Source organism: Mytilus edulis, chromosome 11 (assembly GCF_963676685.1).
Source record: "Mytilus edulis chromosome 11, xbMytEdul2.2, whole genome shotgun sequence".
Taxonomy (NCBI): Eukaryota; Metazoa; Mollusca; class Bivalvia; order Mytilida; family Mytilidae; genus Mytilus; species Mytilus edulis.
The window spans coordinates 71,816,999-71,834,095 of NC_092354.1; the positions used below are offsets into that span (position 1 = coordinate 71,816,999).

Genomic DNA, 17,097 nt, shown 5'->3' on the forward strand with positions numbered 1-17,097 from the left:
TTTTAAGACATGGTCATCTGAGTTTTCTGTTTATGATTTATGATTTCACGTGTGGTGTCTGTTTGTATTTATTTGATATTAAGGATCAACTTGACTAATTTTTACTCTTATTTGATATTTCTAAGGTTCAGTTTGAATCAATTCACATTGCCAGTTAAAACAGTTTGGCCATTCAAAATCAAATTGACAATAAAATTAGAAATGAAATATTGATTAAAGGAGCTTAATGTGGGAATTTGTCGTGGAAGGTCAGTGTTTTGAACATTTAATCTAAAGGAGCGGAATATATTTTGCCAATAGGGCGTTACAGCCGATTCTATTGAGTGTGAAGGCAAAGGTAATATCTTTGGTTAGCTTGATTCGCAGCTAGCTTAACCGTGAAGTCATTTTTAATTCAGGTAAACTACACTTCTTTAAAAGTAGACTCATCCGACATGTAACCAATCTATCTGTCTGTAAGACCAGGCTACTCCGAAAGGATGGTCGTATACCTTAGCTAACCAAAGATATTACCTTTGCCTACACACTCAATGGAATCGGCTGTAATTAATTTAATTGTTTCAAATTTTTCATATCGGGGTCTTTTATAGCCGATGATACGGTATGTTTTATCTCAATGTTGAAGGCCTATAACTACGACCTGGGACTATTGTAATAGTATAAGAGTCCCATCTACGACACACATCAGAATATATAAATGCAAATATTATGTGCGGACAGCAAAGCGACCAGACATTTGTCCATTATGTTCAGTGGACACATCTAGTCTATAGATGCTCCGTGTTGAAGACCGTACTTTGACCTATAAGGGTTTCGTTTTTAAAATTATGACATGGATGGTGAGTTTTTTCATTGGCACTCATACTCATCTTCTTACATCTACATCCAGTTCCATTTGTCTGAAATGCTGATACATATGTGTCAAAACCCGACTATTTTGATTCACAAGAAGATAACACAACCTGAGGTTCAGAGTCATGTCTGTTATGAGGTACTGTTTGTGGTAAACCATGCAGACTAGAATAATTTTTCAAATATTGTACCAATGAAAATGTATTTTTTGGACGTCTATTAAAATTTTGATATTTTCTTGGTATTTCTTTTACTGTTGATGTGTTTAATCAAAGATTTTAAACGGGACTCTCGAATACTATAGGTTACAGAAATGTATCTCGACAAACTTACCTGTCGTCGAAAGTTTATGTAAAATTTTGTTCGCTTTCGCTCTCCGTATCTAGAACGGGATTTATCTACGCCGTTTTATTTTAATTTACCCAATAAATACATATCTTTGCCTTCTTTGAATAGTTCATTTCTACATGTATTATCTTCAATGTTATCGTTAAATGAGAACTGCAGCTGCAATTTCATTCGTTTCAGATATATTTCTTGCAATAAATATATATGCATGTCAATGTTTACAAAACGAACTAAAATGCACGTAAAAATAAAAATAAAAGTGATTTAAACGAAAAATAACATTTGAAAACTTTATCAAATAACATTAAAAATAATAATATATAATAAAAAAACTAACATTAATAGTAAGCTCAAAGTACATAAGATATATCTTGTTGGTCTTCACTCTAATATCGGTTGCTGAACCTGATTGATTTATATAAAATCGAAAGGTCTTTCGTTAAAAGATTTTAAGTTAGTTGTAATCAATCCAGTTGAAATCTTTTGGCTCTATTGACTAGTCATCAATCCAACAAGAACAGTACACAAACCATTACCAAAAACAAAATACCAAAAAAGCAAGTGCTGCTGTAATGGTATACACCAATTGCCAATCGCAAAATATAAATCAATACTTAAAGCAGAACTAGCTATATTTATTTTTTCGTGGTATTATTCACATCATGTATAATGGTATGAATATGATAATGCTATAATTATCCAAATAATATATAAGAACATTTACTAATACAAACTTAAAAAAATGCAAGTAGTTGTACTTCCAAATCAATGTATTTTAAGACAGTGTTCTTCAATGATATAAGTATTCATTAAAGCATCTTCATGAATTTGCGCATTCTTCTTCATCTGACTGATCACCAGTCCCGCAATCAAACTCTTCATCACATTTCCATTTCAATATTATACACCTTCCACTTGCTGTACACCGGAAGTGATTATCTGGATCAAGATCACAGTAGTCTGCAAATATGAAAAATAAAACTATAAAATATAACATACTTAATGCTATAACGATTTATGGATAAAGGACTTAATGGTCGGCAATGATCATACCAAAACAAACAAGTTCCCACAGCGTTCAACTACCAACACTGCGGGTGGTATGAGTGCCAATGAGACAACTCTCCATCCAAATAACAATTTATAAAAGTAAACCAGTTTGCTATACCATGACTATCGATGTTGCAGTAACGTATTCGACTTGGTACAATAATTAGAATCATAATTGCGGTCATCCAGTAATAAACTTAAAATTTATAAATATTTTTTAGAAATGAAAATAGATAACATGAATAAGTTACAAAACGTTTGTACCCGAAACGAATTTTGGGATTAAGATTCAACAGGAATGTTTCACAAAGTTTAAACCAATTATATGTAACTAAATAAATGCTCCAGAGGGTAAGCAGATCCTGCTCTACCTGTGTCACAGATCGCACTGTACATGTTCAAACAAACAAAATCCCAGTAATGAATCGATTTCGTTAATGTCACAGTCGGGAGATGATAACAATTTCGAGTAGATAAAAGAGCACACAATGATACATGAGCTATGATAGATTCACACTTTCGTTTAAAAAATCAAGTTTTTATATTTGAGTAATATTTTATTTGTTAACACTATTAAACTAAAGATATATTGTTAACTTATACCTTACCTTTGCCTTCACATTGGATCTCGTCAGAGTTATCAGAGCAGTCTGGAACTCCATCACACAACCATCTTTGAGGAATGCACCTCCCACATTCACACCTAAATCCGGAGCATTGACCTATAGATGATAAATGGATGAATAATGTTTGCCATTGCTTTAATATAGAAAAACATGTTTTATAAAGTAACTACATTATTACTAAACTTTCTTATTTTAAACACAATCTCAAAATATTTAATACTAATGAAATTTCGAATACGAATTATATAAACCATCTCTGTGGTTGATCCAAGGTATCGGGTCGGGCAATTGGTTCCGGGAGTTAGATCAACCTTTTATTTTAAAATCAATTTTGGATGGGGACATTTGGTTTTAGAATTGCGGGATTTGGCACTGGATCTTTTATGTTTGGTAATACATATCTATCAGTTCCCCGTAGAGTATATTTTAGACAAGTTTCCTTTTGACCAAAAACAATAGTCTGTAACTAACATTACAATTTAAACTAAATGCAGAAGATAGTAGGAAAGAACATTATAGATGTCAAAGGATTGGTACATGAACCGGCTAATGTATTTGGTCTACACAATCAAGAATAAAGTTCCTCTAGAAAGTTTAAAGAAGCAACTAAATAATCAGTACGCACGATATACCATCCCTACTAAATTATATAGAGTATATCATTATTAATAAACAAAATTACCACAGAGATGCCTATTGTCCTCGTCTGAAGTATCATCTAAGCCGCAGTCTTTATCACCGTCACATCGCCAACTCGATGGTATACATCTACAGTTTGTGCATTGAAAATATCCACTTGGACATGATGTACATATCGTTTCGTCTGTTATGTCTGCAAACATATACATACAGTTGTTTTATTTTAAATTCTTACCTCTGCTGCCCCATCAACTTTCGAACATATATTCAATATATCAGTGATAAAAATTATTAAGAGGAACTCAAAAACAAATATGTCAATAGACAGAAAGAGACAGAAAAACAAAGAATATGTCAATAGACAGAAAGAGACAGAAGAACGAACATAAAAAAACTGTTCACAGAAAACTAAAGATTGAGACGCAAGGACCCCATCCAAGATGAGGGACAACATTAATGTTCATATTATCATGATCACAGAAAACTAAAGATTGAGACGCAAGGACCCCATCAATGATGAGGGACAACATCAATGTTCATATTATCATGATCACGGAAAACTAAAGATTCAGACGCAAGGACCCCATCCAAGATGAGGGACAACATCAATGTTCATTTTATCATGATCACGGAAAACTAGAAATTCAGACGCAAGGACCCCATCCAAGATGAGGGACAACATCAATGTTCATATTATCATGATTACAGAAAACTAAAGATTAGGACACAAGGACCCCATCCAAGATGAGGGACAACATCAATGTTCATCATGATCACAGAAAACCAACATTAGTTGATAATGACAATGAAAAGGAAACAGGGCTCTGGTAAAAGAACATATGCATGGTAATCAGGTAATCCATATTGGTCATCAAAATCATGTCGGCATCACCAGTAGTGTATAACCATGTATAATGTATGTATAATGAGCCGAGCTCTATTTGTCCTTGATCAAATGACGTTGGTTATAAATCTTCTAAAACAATACTGATTTTGCAGTGCATCACATCATCTGAATTCCTTATTGCCAAAGATATCAAGTCATACACGAATATTTGAACATCGTAATGTCCGACGGGGTATATAATCTTGCACAGGCACATTCAGATGTTTACATTTTAAGACGTCAGGATTAAATGAGGCCGAAATCCATCTGCAAAATTAAAGTTCCAATTAAAGTTAACCCTCTGTTTTTTCTAGTTCAGATGGAAAGTAAATGTCACAAGTTTTTGCTCAGCTGAGTTTATTCGGGTACATGGTCGGCCTTTATAATTTGCATCATTTAAAAGAAGTGGGCTGCATGATTTGTTCAAGCCCAAGTCTTATGAGTAACGCTTGCTGTTATTGTGTAGGTTTTTTCTTACGAAATACGAATTAAAGTTAAGAATCACTTACCTTGCATCACAACTGAACAATGAAGCGGTATGCCAAAATGGAATACTAAAATGAAAATCGAATGATAGTTCATTTCTCATTTACTTTATAACTATGTGTAGTTAAAAACAGTATCAAAACTGTCTCCATGACAAATTCATTGTTTATTATCACATGTTGGTTACTATTTAGCTTGGCGTACAATATTAATCAATGTTTAATCTGAAAAAGCTACTTTCAGAATCCAAATTAAAACGTTGAAATATTTTTTCACCTTATCATATGTAAATATTATTCACTTAAATGGGAGAAAATGTCAATTCTAACATTGTTATTGACTATTCTTCTAATGTACATTTAGTTACATCCATATTATTTATATAATGGTAGTAGGTAATAATAACAATATAAATAAGTGGAAGTGGTTTGACATTTCATGTTGAAGAATCTTTGTTTAGAATTATTGCTAAAATGTCAATTATTGCCGTCCCAATATTAGATACAGCAAACAATTTCAAAACCGATTAAACTTTAACATGTCTAAAAAAATTAATGGTGATAGACATGAAAGAGACAATGAAGATACGTAGGAGATAATCAAATTCGTTCTTATGGTGTACTGTTATACCACTGTATGAACTGATTTTGACATAAATACATACTTTTTTCTGCAAGATAGCAATGTGCATTTAATATATTAAAGATGTAAATTATAAAATTAAGAAAATAATAATTGTTATATGCATATTCCAAAATATACAATACTTAACGTTAAACACGCGTCACGTCGAAATGAAATAGTCGACGAAGTCTGATATATCAAAGTTGATATTGGTATTCAAAATATTTTGTTGACATGCGCTAAAATAAACTTTCAAAAAATGATAGTATCGCCCTTTACCAAAATTTTGTTGTTTTGTCATTGATAAAGCATGGTGGAAAATGAGCAAGACGGAAAAATAGTGAAATACAGTGTGCCTCTATCTGCAGATACATAAGATTGTAAGGCTTTATAAAGAATTTAGGACTAAACTCCTGGTCTTTGAAGTTTTTGTTTTTTAACATTGTTGAGCTGGAGTATGTCATGGTATTACTTTACTTTGAGCATTTTCCTTTTATATATTGATTAGTATGTAATGCAAATTTCAAATGTCGTGGAGTAAATATTCAGCAATAAATTCTCCTTAATGCCCGTTATCAAAATCTAAAATTGTGATTTTATTCGAATTATTGCTCATCAAGACTAATGATGCATAGACAGAATTGATAGGATAGATGATTTGTATCATTTAACCTTTATGAAAATTGTATGAGATGATCTGAATTGGTCATTTAACAACAAAATAGAGTAATTGAAATTTGACTTTAATGTTAGTATTTTATCATATCAATGCGCTGGATAACTCGTTGGACAGATTCGAAAATCATGTTGAATATTTGGTACCTATTGGTTTGCATTGGTTTGCAGTTTGGGATAGGAAAAGGTATAGATACTTAATAAGGTTTTATTTCTGTTTTTGAACTTTCACTTATACTTCATGTTATATTTAACAAGTGTTTAATATATACATCCTAAAGGTCATTCTCCTGTCGTTTACCATACAGTAGGGAAAGAAGACATTGATAATTTTCTCGATGTTAAATATAATAAGTATATGAACTTATCGTTTCAATGAGAATCATTTAAAAATGAAATATAGTTTTACGGGTTGGCAAAGTAATCGATGGGTAGTACCGACATGTTTACACGATAGTTGCTATATACATTTTAATGCATATTATAAACAAATTAAACATTTTCGAAGTTAACCTACAAGTTCAGTTATTGTACTGAAAAACGTATTTCAATGACTCAGGTAAAAGTAGAGCTTAAAAATACAAAGACTGACACTTGTTGTTGGAAAATGTATATTCACTTCTTGATGTTTTTATTAGTTGGAGTCTATTTTTTTTGCTATGACGTATATCCATTATCCTTTTATTCATTTTGATTTGCACTAAGGTGAGGAATGTCCTACACGTGGTACGACAAAACAGATGCGATGTAAGAATGGTAACTGTATACCAATAGAGTGGAAATGTGACGGAGAACGAGACTGTGGACCACATGATAATACGGATGAAGCTAATTGTAAACTTTTAGGTGAGTTAATATAACCTACTTGGAACACTTTTCCCTAATCCCGAATTTCTAGCTTAGTAAGATCGTTTAATCAAATGAACCTACTAAAACTATTGTAAGACAAAACATCGAGAAGGTTACCTTACAGTTCAGTTTCTATACTGCAATTATGACAACGTTTAAACATTATTTCTCGACTTTTCAAGGCTCGGGTTGATTTAGAGCTTGAAATATTGCGTTGAATTACACCTGTTGTTGTAGAATGTATATTGTCTTCCATATGTATTTATTGTTAGTGTTGATTTCGTTGCTGTCTCATTCACGTATACCCTATATCATTTAATCATTTTGATTTGCACTAAGGTGAGGAATGTCCTACACGTGGTACGACAAAACAGATGCGATGTAAGAATCGTAACTGTATACCAATAGAGTGGACATGTGACGGAGAACGAGACTGTGGACCACATGATAATACGGATGAAGCAAATTGTAAACTTTTAGGTGAGTTAATATTACCTATTTGGAACACTTTTCCCTAATCCGAATTTCTAGCTTAGTAAGATCATTTAATCAAACTATTGTTAGACAAAACATCAAGAAGCGGTATTTTTGCAGTTAACATTTTGTCATACGAATGTTTGCAATTAAATTGAACTCCGAGTCATACATTGTCGTGAGCAACCCAAGCTTGAATTGTAATGAGCTTTATTTTGAAAATTCTTTCATACCCATTACTTAACAATTCAAATCAGATGAAACAAAATAACAGTTTTGAATTAATTAAACCATGGTATCCGGACGAACAGGCACAGTAAAACAACACAATAACATGCATATGTATGCCGACTGATTAAAACGTTCTGATACATTTCTAATTGTATTGCTTATGGTTAAGTTGTACATGTTAAGAACTAGAACCTGGTTAGTTATTTGCCATTCTTTAGGTTTTTTATCTTGGGATTGATATACAAACGGTTACTAGACAATAGGCTCAATAAAACATATACTAGTTGTAAGTAAATGTCAACTCCAGGAAATCACTGCTGTATTATGTTTGATACGTGGCACATACTTATAACTTTCATATATCTCATCCAGATGATAACTGTGCAAAGAATCCCGGTAGATATTTTCGGTGTGAGCTATCTGGTTCCTGTATTCCTAAGCAATGGCGATGTGATGGAAACAGTGACTGTGGACCAGGTGATAGCACAGATGAAAACAGTTGTAGTGAATTATTAGGTAGGAGTTGGTTCAAATTTGCTCTTTCAGCCTATTGTACCAAAGCTTGACATATGACGCCGATTCATATGCATATCAGTTCTTACATAAATACTGTCGTTTGGTGTGTTTGAGCTTTTGATTTTGCCAACTTTGGCAGTTAGGTATTTTTGTTATAAATTTTGATGAACACGACTGTTTCGTTGAAGGTAAGCATGTTACTATTGCATCAATACACGTTCGATCGGAAATATGACAGAGAAAATGTACGTATCATGCACTACGGAATCAACTTTTCGTAACCAAATATTACGTAAAATATAGAGATGAAATGGGGAATATGTCAAACAGTCAAAAACCCTACAAAATAGCAGATAACAGCCGAAGATTACATATATAAGGAAATGAAACTAAAAATCACACAAGATAAACAAATGACAGAGGATTTGGCTTCGGACAGGAGTGAAAATGCTGCGGGGTTAACATGTTTATTGAGATCTCAACCCTCACCCTATACCTCTTTATAATTTCGGATTTTTTTTAACAATAGACACAAGTAGCTGATAAATTATTTTGATAATCAGAAATGATTTCTATATCTTAGTTACCCTGGACTTGTGAGATATAACACATCAACATTCATGTTGCTCATATCGAATATAAAAAGTAACTTACAAGTTGGTTTCATTCATAGCGAAAGATGCGTGCGACGCTAAAACCAGCTTCCGTTGTTCTGTCAGTAATGATTGCATATACAAAGGATGGAAGTGTGATGGTGAATTTGATTGTGGAGCAGACGATACGTCAGATGAGAATGATTGTGATGCAGGTTAGATTCACAACAGCATTTCAAATTCAAAGTTTCATTCTATGTTATCATTTCAAAAGTATACAAAACGTTATGAATGATTTAAAAGAGGGACGAAATATACCAAAGGGAGAGTCAAACTCATAGATAGAAAATAAACTGACAACGCCATTGCTAAAAATAAAAAAGACAAACAGAAAAATAATAGTACAGAAGACACAACATAGAAAACTGAAGAATAAGCAACACAAACCACCAAAATCTTGGGGGGATTTCATGTGCTCCGGAAAACGTACTAAACAATGGACTTTCCACCAATGACGTAACGTTATTTTCATCATGGTGTAGGATCATTGAGAATACCCATATTTTTTATATTATAAAAAATGCGAGTTGAATTTTCAACCCTTATCTCCTTTTATAAACCTAAAGGAAAGAAAATACCAAACTATTGTGTGGTTTAAATATTTGAAATTTGAAAAGATTCTTTTAAAAAGCTGACAGTAGTTATTCACAACTACTTTTCAAATGCGATCTAGAAATATAACGGCAATTGTAAGGTTATTTTTTGCCTTAATGACATTTTTTTTTAGGGTGACAGAAGAACTGACGATTCTCTGTTTTTAAATCAGTCATCTGTATCTATTGTCCATTCCATATCAGTTTGACAAGTAGTTAAATTGTCTTCCATTTGTGAATAGATACGAACACAATAGAATAGACTATCGAAAAACATCAGTAGCAATAGATGACACCCAAACTCTTTTTACACAAAAATTAGTAGATTATAGTCTTTATATCAGTTCATATGCCTATTTCAAAATCAATTTACACTTAAGCTTGTTTGAACTAAAAGTATTTTTTAACACATACATTTCAAAAGCAAGGGTCCATTTTGATATTAATAAAATAACAAAAAAAATTGATATCAACTTTTAACTTTGAATCAGGGATTTTATAAAATTTTTAGCACTTATTTCAGTGAATTTATAACATCCTAACCTATTTGAGGGCTTTTACTACATCCATGAGATTTAAATTTCACTGTTGTATACACCAGTACAAAATCACTATAACTGTTAGTGATTTTACAAAACCGCTAATTATTCCAGGGAATTTTACATAATCACTGGTTTACAAATTCATCGTAAAATGTACACATATGTTAAAGGGCCACTAGCTACGAGATATATACAAAATCTAAAGTGTTTTTTTTTGTTCAATCAATAATGAATGTGAAATAGTGAAATAACAATTCGCTTTTTGCAGTCAAAAAGGTTCAATCTTGTCAAATTACGCTAAGAAACATTGATAATTAGTTATTACCTTGCAAGTGAATGAGTCAACCTCTTTAAATCCGTATTCATGTGAAATTCAATTTAACCCCTAGCTAGAGATTGACAACGCATGCATTGTACGTGTACTGATTATTTAAAGATAAAGAATGTCATCAATGAAAGTGAAACTACAGTAATTCATTTGATTACTAGTTCGATGCACATAAAATCATTCTTATACGGTTAAAAGCAATGAGAAACATCAATTTTTAATATATAAAATAAAATCAAACAGACCTATAAAAATCCAATTCCACGTGCTGGTTTAATATCTTTATTTAGGTTTACATCGCCTATATGGTCATTAGAGGACAAATCGATAGTTAATTAGATGGCGTCTGGACTAAAAAACACACGAAACGAACCTATATAGTATCTACCCCATGCTCTGTACACTGTTTATTTTAGACTTCGGATAGTTTTGATAAATGTTTTACATAGTTATAAATGAAATATGAGAATTTGAGTCAAATCGGTGACCATGAATTTGACAGTTAGTGCCCCTTTAATAAATTATTAAAACGTAACACACAAGTTTATATTCGTCTAAACAAAACCATGAATGTATTCGCTGTAATTCGAATAACTCAAATCTGAACACATTCTCAGAAAAGACATGACCAGTGAGAGGTCTATCAAGTAATAAAAGCAGGATTTATTCACATGTTTATACATGACGAATGTATGTTTCAAGCCAAGAGTTCGCCAGCTGTTTTAAATTAAAATGCTCTAGACTAAAAGTTTTTTTTATTTTCCATTTTTCTTAAACGACTTTTCTATTTTTATTTTTATTGAGTTTCGGTATTTTATAAATATGCGTTTTTTAATCATTGCTTTTTTGAACAAATTGAATATTTTTTTGATACAATAAGATTATTACAAATGTATGAACCAAACAAGAGTGTTTTATAGCAATATATTGCAATAAACATTTTGTTAGCCTGTATCAGTTAAAACCTGAAGGCCGATATATGGGAGTCTCAGGATGATACCAGGGTCAATATGGAAAAGGGCATGTTGAAATCTATACGTATATGTTATGCACTTGATATATTATTTGTTTTTCATTGGTAGATTTTTGCAGTTATAAAGAATATGAATGTAAGTCTGGAGAATGCATTCCTTTAAATTGGACATGTGATAAGGAATACGACTGTTCTGATGGGTCAGATGAAAGCAAGGCTATCTGCACACTCTAAATTGACTCTTTTCTTACACATAATTTAATAAAAAGGAATATAATGTAGTACATGTATAATTGATATTCAATATTGATTTGTGACATAATAGCCTTATTCATCAAGTTTAGTATAGACAATGAAATAAAACTATGATTAAGTGAAACTCATTATTCCCATTGCGAAACACCTATATTTAGTGTCCTTAAAAGAACATATCCACTTGGTACGATTGAAAAAGCATGCCCTCTGTTCTTCGAAAAACTAGTCCCTGAGTGATATAAGTAGTCAAAATACATAATAAGCGCCAAAGTTTGATGCTTTCCTACTAAAGTTCAGTGTTTATCTACAGGCAATCTGGCCTTCTACTTACAAAACGAACAACATGACAACGAATGTAGTAAATGCATGCAATCTATACTTGAAGTACTACACATGTGGTGTTAAATTGACTATACATTTTTTGATTTGCTGAAAAATATGTAATTTTGCTGGATCTGTTTTTGTCGATATTCTGTGGAGGTGCATGGCATATGGTTTATGTGTTATACTGCTTGTAACGACACATAACATATGGGCCTCTATCTAGCAGAGTGACTTTCTGTATCGCTGGTTGAAACACCAAAAGAAAAAGAAACACCAATAAAAAAAGACGTGTAGTATTTGCCCGTAAGACAGCCACCTACAGGCACATAGTATTCTTCAACAAACGCGTGCTTATTCATTCTGTTTTGTTCTTGATTCTTGATTGTGTATAGTACCTTACGGTAAACTATCGGAATATATATAATATATAACAAAAAACTAATATTAATAGTAAGCTCAAAGTACATAGTATGTTCTAGATATATCTTGTTGGTCTGCACTCTAATATCGGTTGTTGAACCTGATTGATTTATATAAAATCGAAAGGTCTTTCGTTAAAAGATTTCGAGTTGTAATCAATCCAGTTGAAATCTTTTGGGTCTAATGACTAGTCATCAATCCAACAAGAACAGTACACAAACCATTACCAAAAACAAAATACAAAAAAAAAAGCAAGTGCTGCTGTAATGGTATTAGATATAATTTCTTTTGCCGTTATGTTTAGTTCTTATACACCAATTGTTAATCGCAAAACATAAATCAATACTTAAAGCAGAACTAGCTATATTTATTTTTTCGTGGTATTATTCACATCATGTATAATGGTATGAATATGATAATGCTATAATTATCCAAATAATATATTAGAACATTTACTAATACAAACTTAAAAAAAGGCAAGTAGTTGTACTTCCAAAGAAATGTATTTTATGACAGTGTTCTTCAATGATATAAGTATTCATTAAAGCATCTTCATGAATTTGAGCATCCTTCTTCATCTGACTGATCACCAGCCCCGCAATCTAACTCTCCATCACATTTCCATTTCAATATTATACACCTTCCACTTGCTGTACACCGGAAGTGATTATCTGGATCAAGATCACAGTAGTCTGCAAATATGAAAAATAAAACTATAAAATATAACATACTTAATGCTATAACGATTTATGGATAAAGGACTTAATGGTCGGTAATGATCATACCAAAAAGCAAGTTCCCACAGTGTTCAACTACCAACACTGCGGGTGGTATGAGTGCCAATGAGACAACTCTCCATCCAAATAACAATTTATAAAAGTAAACCAGTTTGCTATACCATGACTATCGATGTTGCAGTAACGTATTCGACTTGGTACAATAATTAGAATCATAATTGCGGTCATCCAGTAATAAACATAAAATTTATAAATATTTTTTAGAAATGAAAATAGATAACATGAATAAGTTACAAAACGTTAGTACCTGAAACGAATTTCGGGATTAAGATTCAACAGGAATGTTTCACAAAGTTTAAACCAATTATATGTAACTAAATAAATGCTCCAGAGGGTAAGCAGATCCTGCTCTACCTGTGTCACAGATCGCACTGTACATGTTCAAACAAACAAAATCGCAGTAATGAATCGCTTTCGTTAATGTCACAGTCAGGAGATGATAACAATTTCGAGTAGATAAAAGAGCACACAATGATACATGAGCTATGATAGATTCACACTTTCGTTTAAAACATCAAGTTTTTATATTTGAGTAATATTTTATTTGTTAACACTATAAATCTAAAGATATATTGTTAACTTGTACCTTACCTTTGCCTTCACATTGGATCTCGTCAGAGTTATCAGAGCAGTCTGGAACTCCATCACACAACCATCTTTGAGGAATGCACCTCCCACATTCACACCTAAATCCGGAGCATTGACCTATAGATGATAAATTGATGAATAATGTATGTCATTGCTATAATATGGATAAACATGGATTATAAAGTAACTACACTATTACTAAACTTTCTTATTTTATACAAAATCTCAAAATATTTCATACTAATGAAATTTAGAATACGAATTTTGTAAACCATCTCTGTGGTGGATCCAAGATATCGGGTCAAGCAATTGGTTCTTCAATCAATTTTGGATTGGGACACTCGTTTTTAAAATTGCTGGATTTGGCACTGGATCTTTTATGTTTGGTAATACATATCTATCAGTTCATCGTAGAGTATATTTTAAACAAGTTTCCTTTTGACAAAAAAAATAGTCTGTAACTAACATTACAATTTAAACCAAATGCAGAAGATAGTAGATAGAACATTATAGATGTAAAAGGATCGGTTTAAACAAACAACTAAATAATCAGTACGCACGATATGCCATCCCTACTACATTATATAGAATAAATCATTATTAATGAACAAAATTACCACAGAGATGTCTATTGTCCTCGTCTGAAGTATCATCTAAGCCGCAGTCTTTATCACCGTCACATCTCCAACTCGATGGTATACATCTACAGTTTTTGCATTGAAAATACCCACTTGGACATGATGTACATATAGTTTCGTCTGTTATGTCTGCAAACATATACATATACATACATTTTTTTTTTAAATTCTGACCTCTGCTGTCCAACAGCTTTCGAACATTTATTCAATATATTAGTGATACAAATTATTAAGAGGAACACAAAAACAAATATGCCAATAGACAGAAAGAGACAGAAAAACAAACATAAACAAAAGTGTTCAAAGAAAACTACAGATTAAGACGCAAGGACCCCATCCAAGATGAGGGACAACATAAATGTTCATATTATCATGATCACGGAAAACAAACATTCGTTGATACTTACAATGAAAAGGGAACAGGACTCTGGTAAAAGAACATATGCATGGTTATCAGGTAATCCATATTGGTCATCAAAATCATGTTGGTATCACCAGTAGTGTATAACCATATATAATGTATGTATAATGAGCCGAGCTCTATATTGTCCTTGTTCAAGTGAAGTTGGTTATAAATCTTCTAAAACAATACTGATTTTGCAGTGCATCACATCATCTGAATTCCTTATTGCCAAAGATATCAACTCATACACGAAGATTTGATCATCGTAATGTCCGACGGGGTATATAGTCTTGCACAGGCACATTCAGATGTTTACATTTTAAGACGTCAGGATTGAATGAGGCAGAAATCCATCTGCAAAATTAAACTTTCAATTAAAGTTACCCCTCCGTTTTTTCTAGTTCAGATGGAAAGTAAATGTCACAAGTTTTTGATCAGTTGAGTTTATTCGGGTACATGGTCGGCCTTTATAATTTGCATCAATTAAAAGAAGTGGGCTGCATGATTTGTTCAAGCCCAAGTCTTATGAGTAACGCTTGCTATTATTGTTTAGGTTTTTTCTGACGAAATACGAATTAAAGTTAAGAATCACTTACCTTGCACCACAACTGAACAATGAAGCGGTATGCCAAAATGGAATACTAAAATGAAAATCGAATGATAGTTCATTTCTCATATACTTTGTAACTACGTGTAGTTAAAAACAGTATCAAAACTTTCTCCATGACAAATTCATTGTTTATTATCACATGCTGGTTACTAGTTAGCTTGGCGTACACTATTAATCAATGTTTAATTTGAAAAGCTACTTTCAGAATTCAAAATAAAACGTTGAATTATTTGTTCACCTTATCATATGTAAATGTTATTCACTTAAATGGGAGAAAATGTCAATTCTAACATTGTTATTGACTATTCTTCTAATGTACATTTAGTAACATCCATATTATTAATATAATGGTAGTAGGTAATAATAACAATATAAATATGTGGAAGTGGTTTGACATTTCATGTTGAAGAATCTTTGTTTAGAATTATTGCTAAAATGTCAATTATTGCCGTCCCAATATTAGATACAGCAAACAATTTCAAAACCCATTAAACTTTAACATGTTTAAAATAATTGATGACCTGAAAGAGACAATGAAGATAGCGTTTATAGCATCAGTGATAGTTGAGGTAATATGGGTCGCTGTTTATAAAAAAAATAAAAAAATTGATTATTATGTTCAATATTACTTTGATATATAACTAGTATATTACTTTTATATATTATTGTTATAGAAAAAAAACCATCCTCAATTAATGTTGGATGCACTCGGTTATTCTAATAAATTTGTATAATATATGCCATTTATCAATAAAATGTTATCATGATTGGAAATCCTTTTGGTTATCCTAAAGTAACTGTATACTGTGTTTTGGTCTTAAGAGTGTCCATAACTTAACACTAACTCTGTTATTGTCTCAACCAAACATTCAATTCTTTAAGTGGACTGTTTTGAACACATATTTTATACCACAATTTAGTCAGCATGAAATGAATTTGTTTGTAATTGACAATTATAATTCATTTGATTACTTTGTTTAAATATTTGTGCAACTTCATGCAAATGTAAACACTATTTTGATTATTTCTCAATCAAAGCAAAAATGCGTCAACTACTAAAAGCAAGTTTTTTCCCAAATGAAGCAAGTTAACTATATCTTTTCGTTTATCATGTTTATAGTCTTTTCATGAAAAGAATGCTAAATGTGAACAAAGATGTATTAAAAAAAAGTAATGGCCATTTGTAATCAGATAATAAACTTGTGACATTGTTCCATATATATATATATATATATATATATATATATATCACATTTGTTTCAGCTCTGTCGATTTACAAGACAACTCTTGAACGTGTACCGAAAACGTACTAAATAGTCTGCATTAAAACAATTTAAACTCTGAATTGCTGAGTTGTGCTCAGTTTTCCATATTTTGCGGAGTCCTGTATGGAATTCGCTTGAATATGATTTAATAGGTATATGCCTTGGTAAAATATAACCAAATACATTGAGAATATATATCACTTTTTTATTATTGTTAATATTTGTACGTTATGTAATTTATTTTTGTACATTATATATTGAACTATATTCGGTTAATCATATCGATGCACTTTACTAGCCAGCAAAATGCCGCCTAATTAAATCTATGTCTATATTTCAATTATATCAAGGTCAATTACTAATAACCTTATAAACATATTTGATAGACTTCACCTCGTTTTTGCTAACAAAACAGTTATACTCTACAAAAATTAAGGCGTGATATATCAGCT

General features: G+C 31.7%; 3 protein-coding genes across 4 annotated transcripts; 1 reads left to right on the forward strand and 2 right to left on the reverse strand.

Annotated features, from left to right (window-relative positions):
• Positions 1 to 1,821: 1,821 nt before the first annotated feature.
• LOC139494975 (very low-density lipoprotein receptor-like) lies at positions 1,822 to 5,190 on the reverse strand. The gene is made up of 4 exons (XM_071283097.1): positions 4,911 to 5,190; positions 3,559 to 3,708; positions 2,859 to 2,972; positions 1,822 to 2,160 (listed from the first exon to the last, which is right to left on the reverse strand). The coding sequence occupies exons 1-4, from the start codon at positions 4,981 to 4,983 to the stop codon at positions 2,021 to 2,023; spliced, it is 477 nt and encodes a 158-aa protein (XP_071139198.1). The 5' UTR covers positions 4,984 to 5,190; the 3' UTR covers positions 1,822 to 2,020.
• Positions 5,191 to 6,225: 1,035 nt separating this feature from the next.
• LOC139496193 (very low-density lipoprotein receptor-like) lies at positions 6,226 to 11,629 on the forward strand. 2 transcript variants are annotated; one of them, XM_071284660.1, is made up of 5 exons: positions 6,226 to 6,373; positions 6,892 to 7,032; positions 8,113 to 8,256; positions 8,930 to 9,064; positions 11,455 to 11,629. In XM_071284660.1, the coding sequence occupies exons 1-5, from the start codon at positions 6,280 to 6,282 to the stop codon at positions 11,577 to 11,579; spliced, it is 639 nt and encodes a 212-aa protein (XP_071140761.1). In that variant the 5' UTR covers positions 6,226 to 6,279; the 3' UTR covers positions 11,580 to 11,629. The 2 variants fall into 2 exon arrangements, with proteins under 2 accessions (XP_071140761.1, XP_071140762.1); XM_071284661.1 differs by lacking the exons at positions 6,226 to 6,373; positions 6,892 to 7,032 and adding an exon at positions 7,378 to 7,515.
• A 1,142-nt stretch (positions 11,630 to 12,771) lies between these two features.
• Positions 12,772 to 15,593, reverse strand: LOC139496195 (very low-density lipoprotein receptor-like). Its single transcript, XM_071284662.1, has 4 exons — positions 15,367 to 15,593; positions 14,347 to 14,496; positions 13,733 to 13,846; positions 12,772 to 13,036 (listed from the first exon to the last, which is right to left on the reverse strand). The coding sequence occupies exons 1-4, from the start codon at positions 15,437 to 15,439 to the stop codon at positions 12,897 to 12,899; spliced, it is 477 nt and encodes a 158-aa protein (XP_071140763.1). The 5' UTR covers positions 15,440 to 15,593; the 3' UTR covers positions 12,772 to 12,896.
• Between the last annotated feature and the right edge of the window lie 1,504 nt (positions 15,594 to 17,097).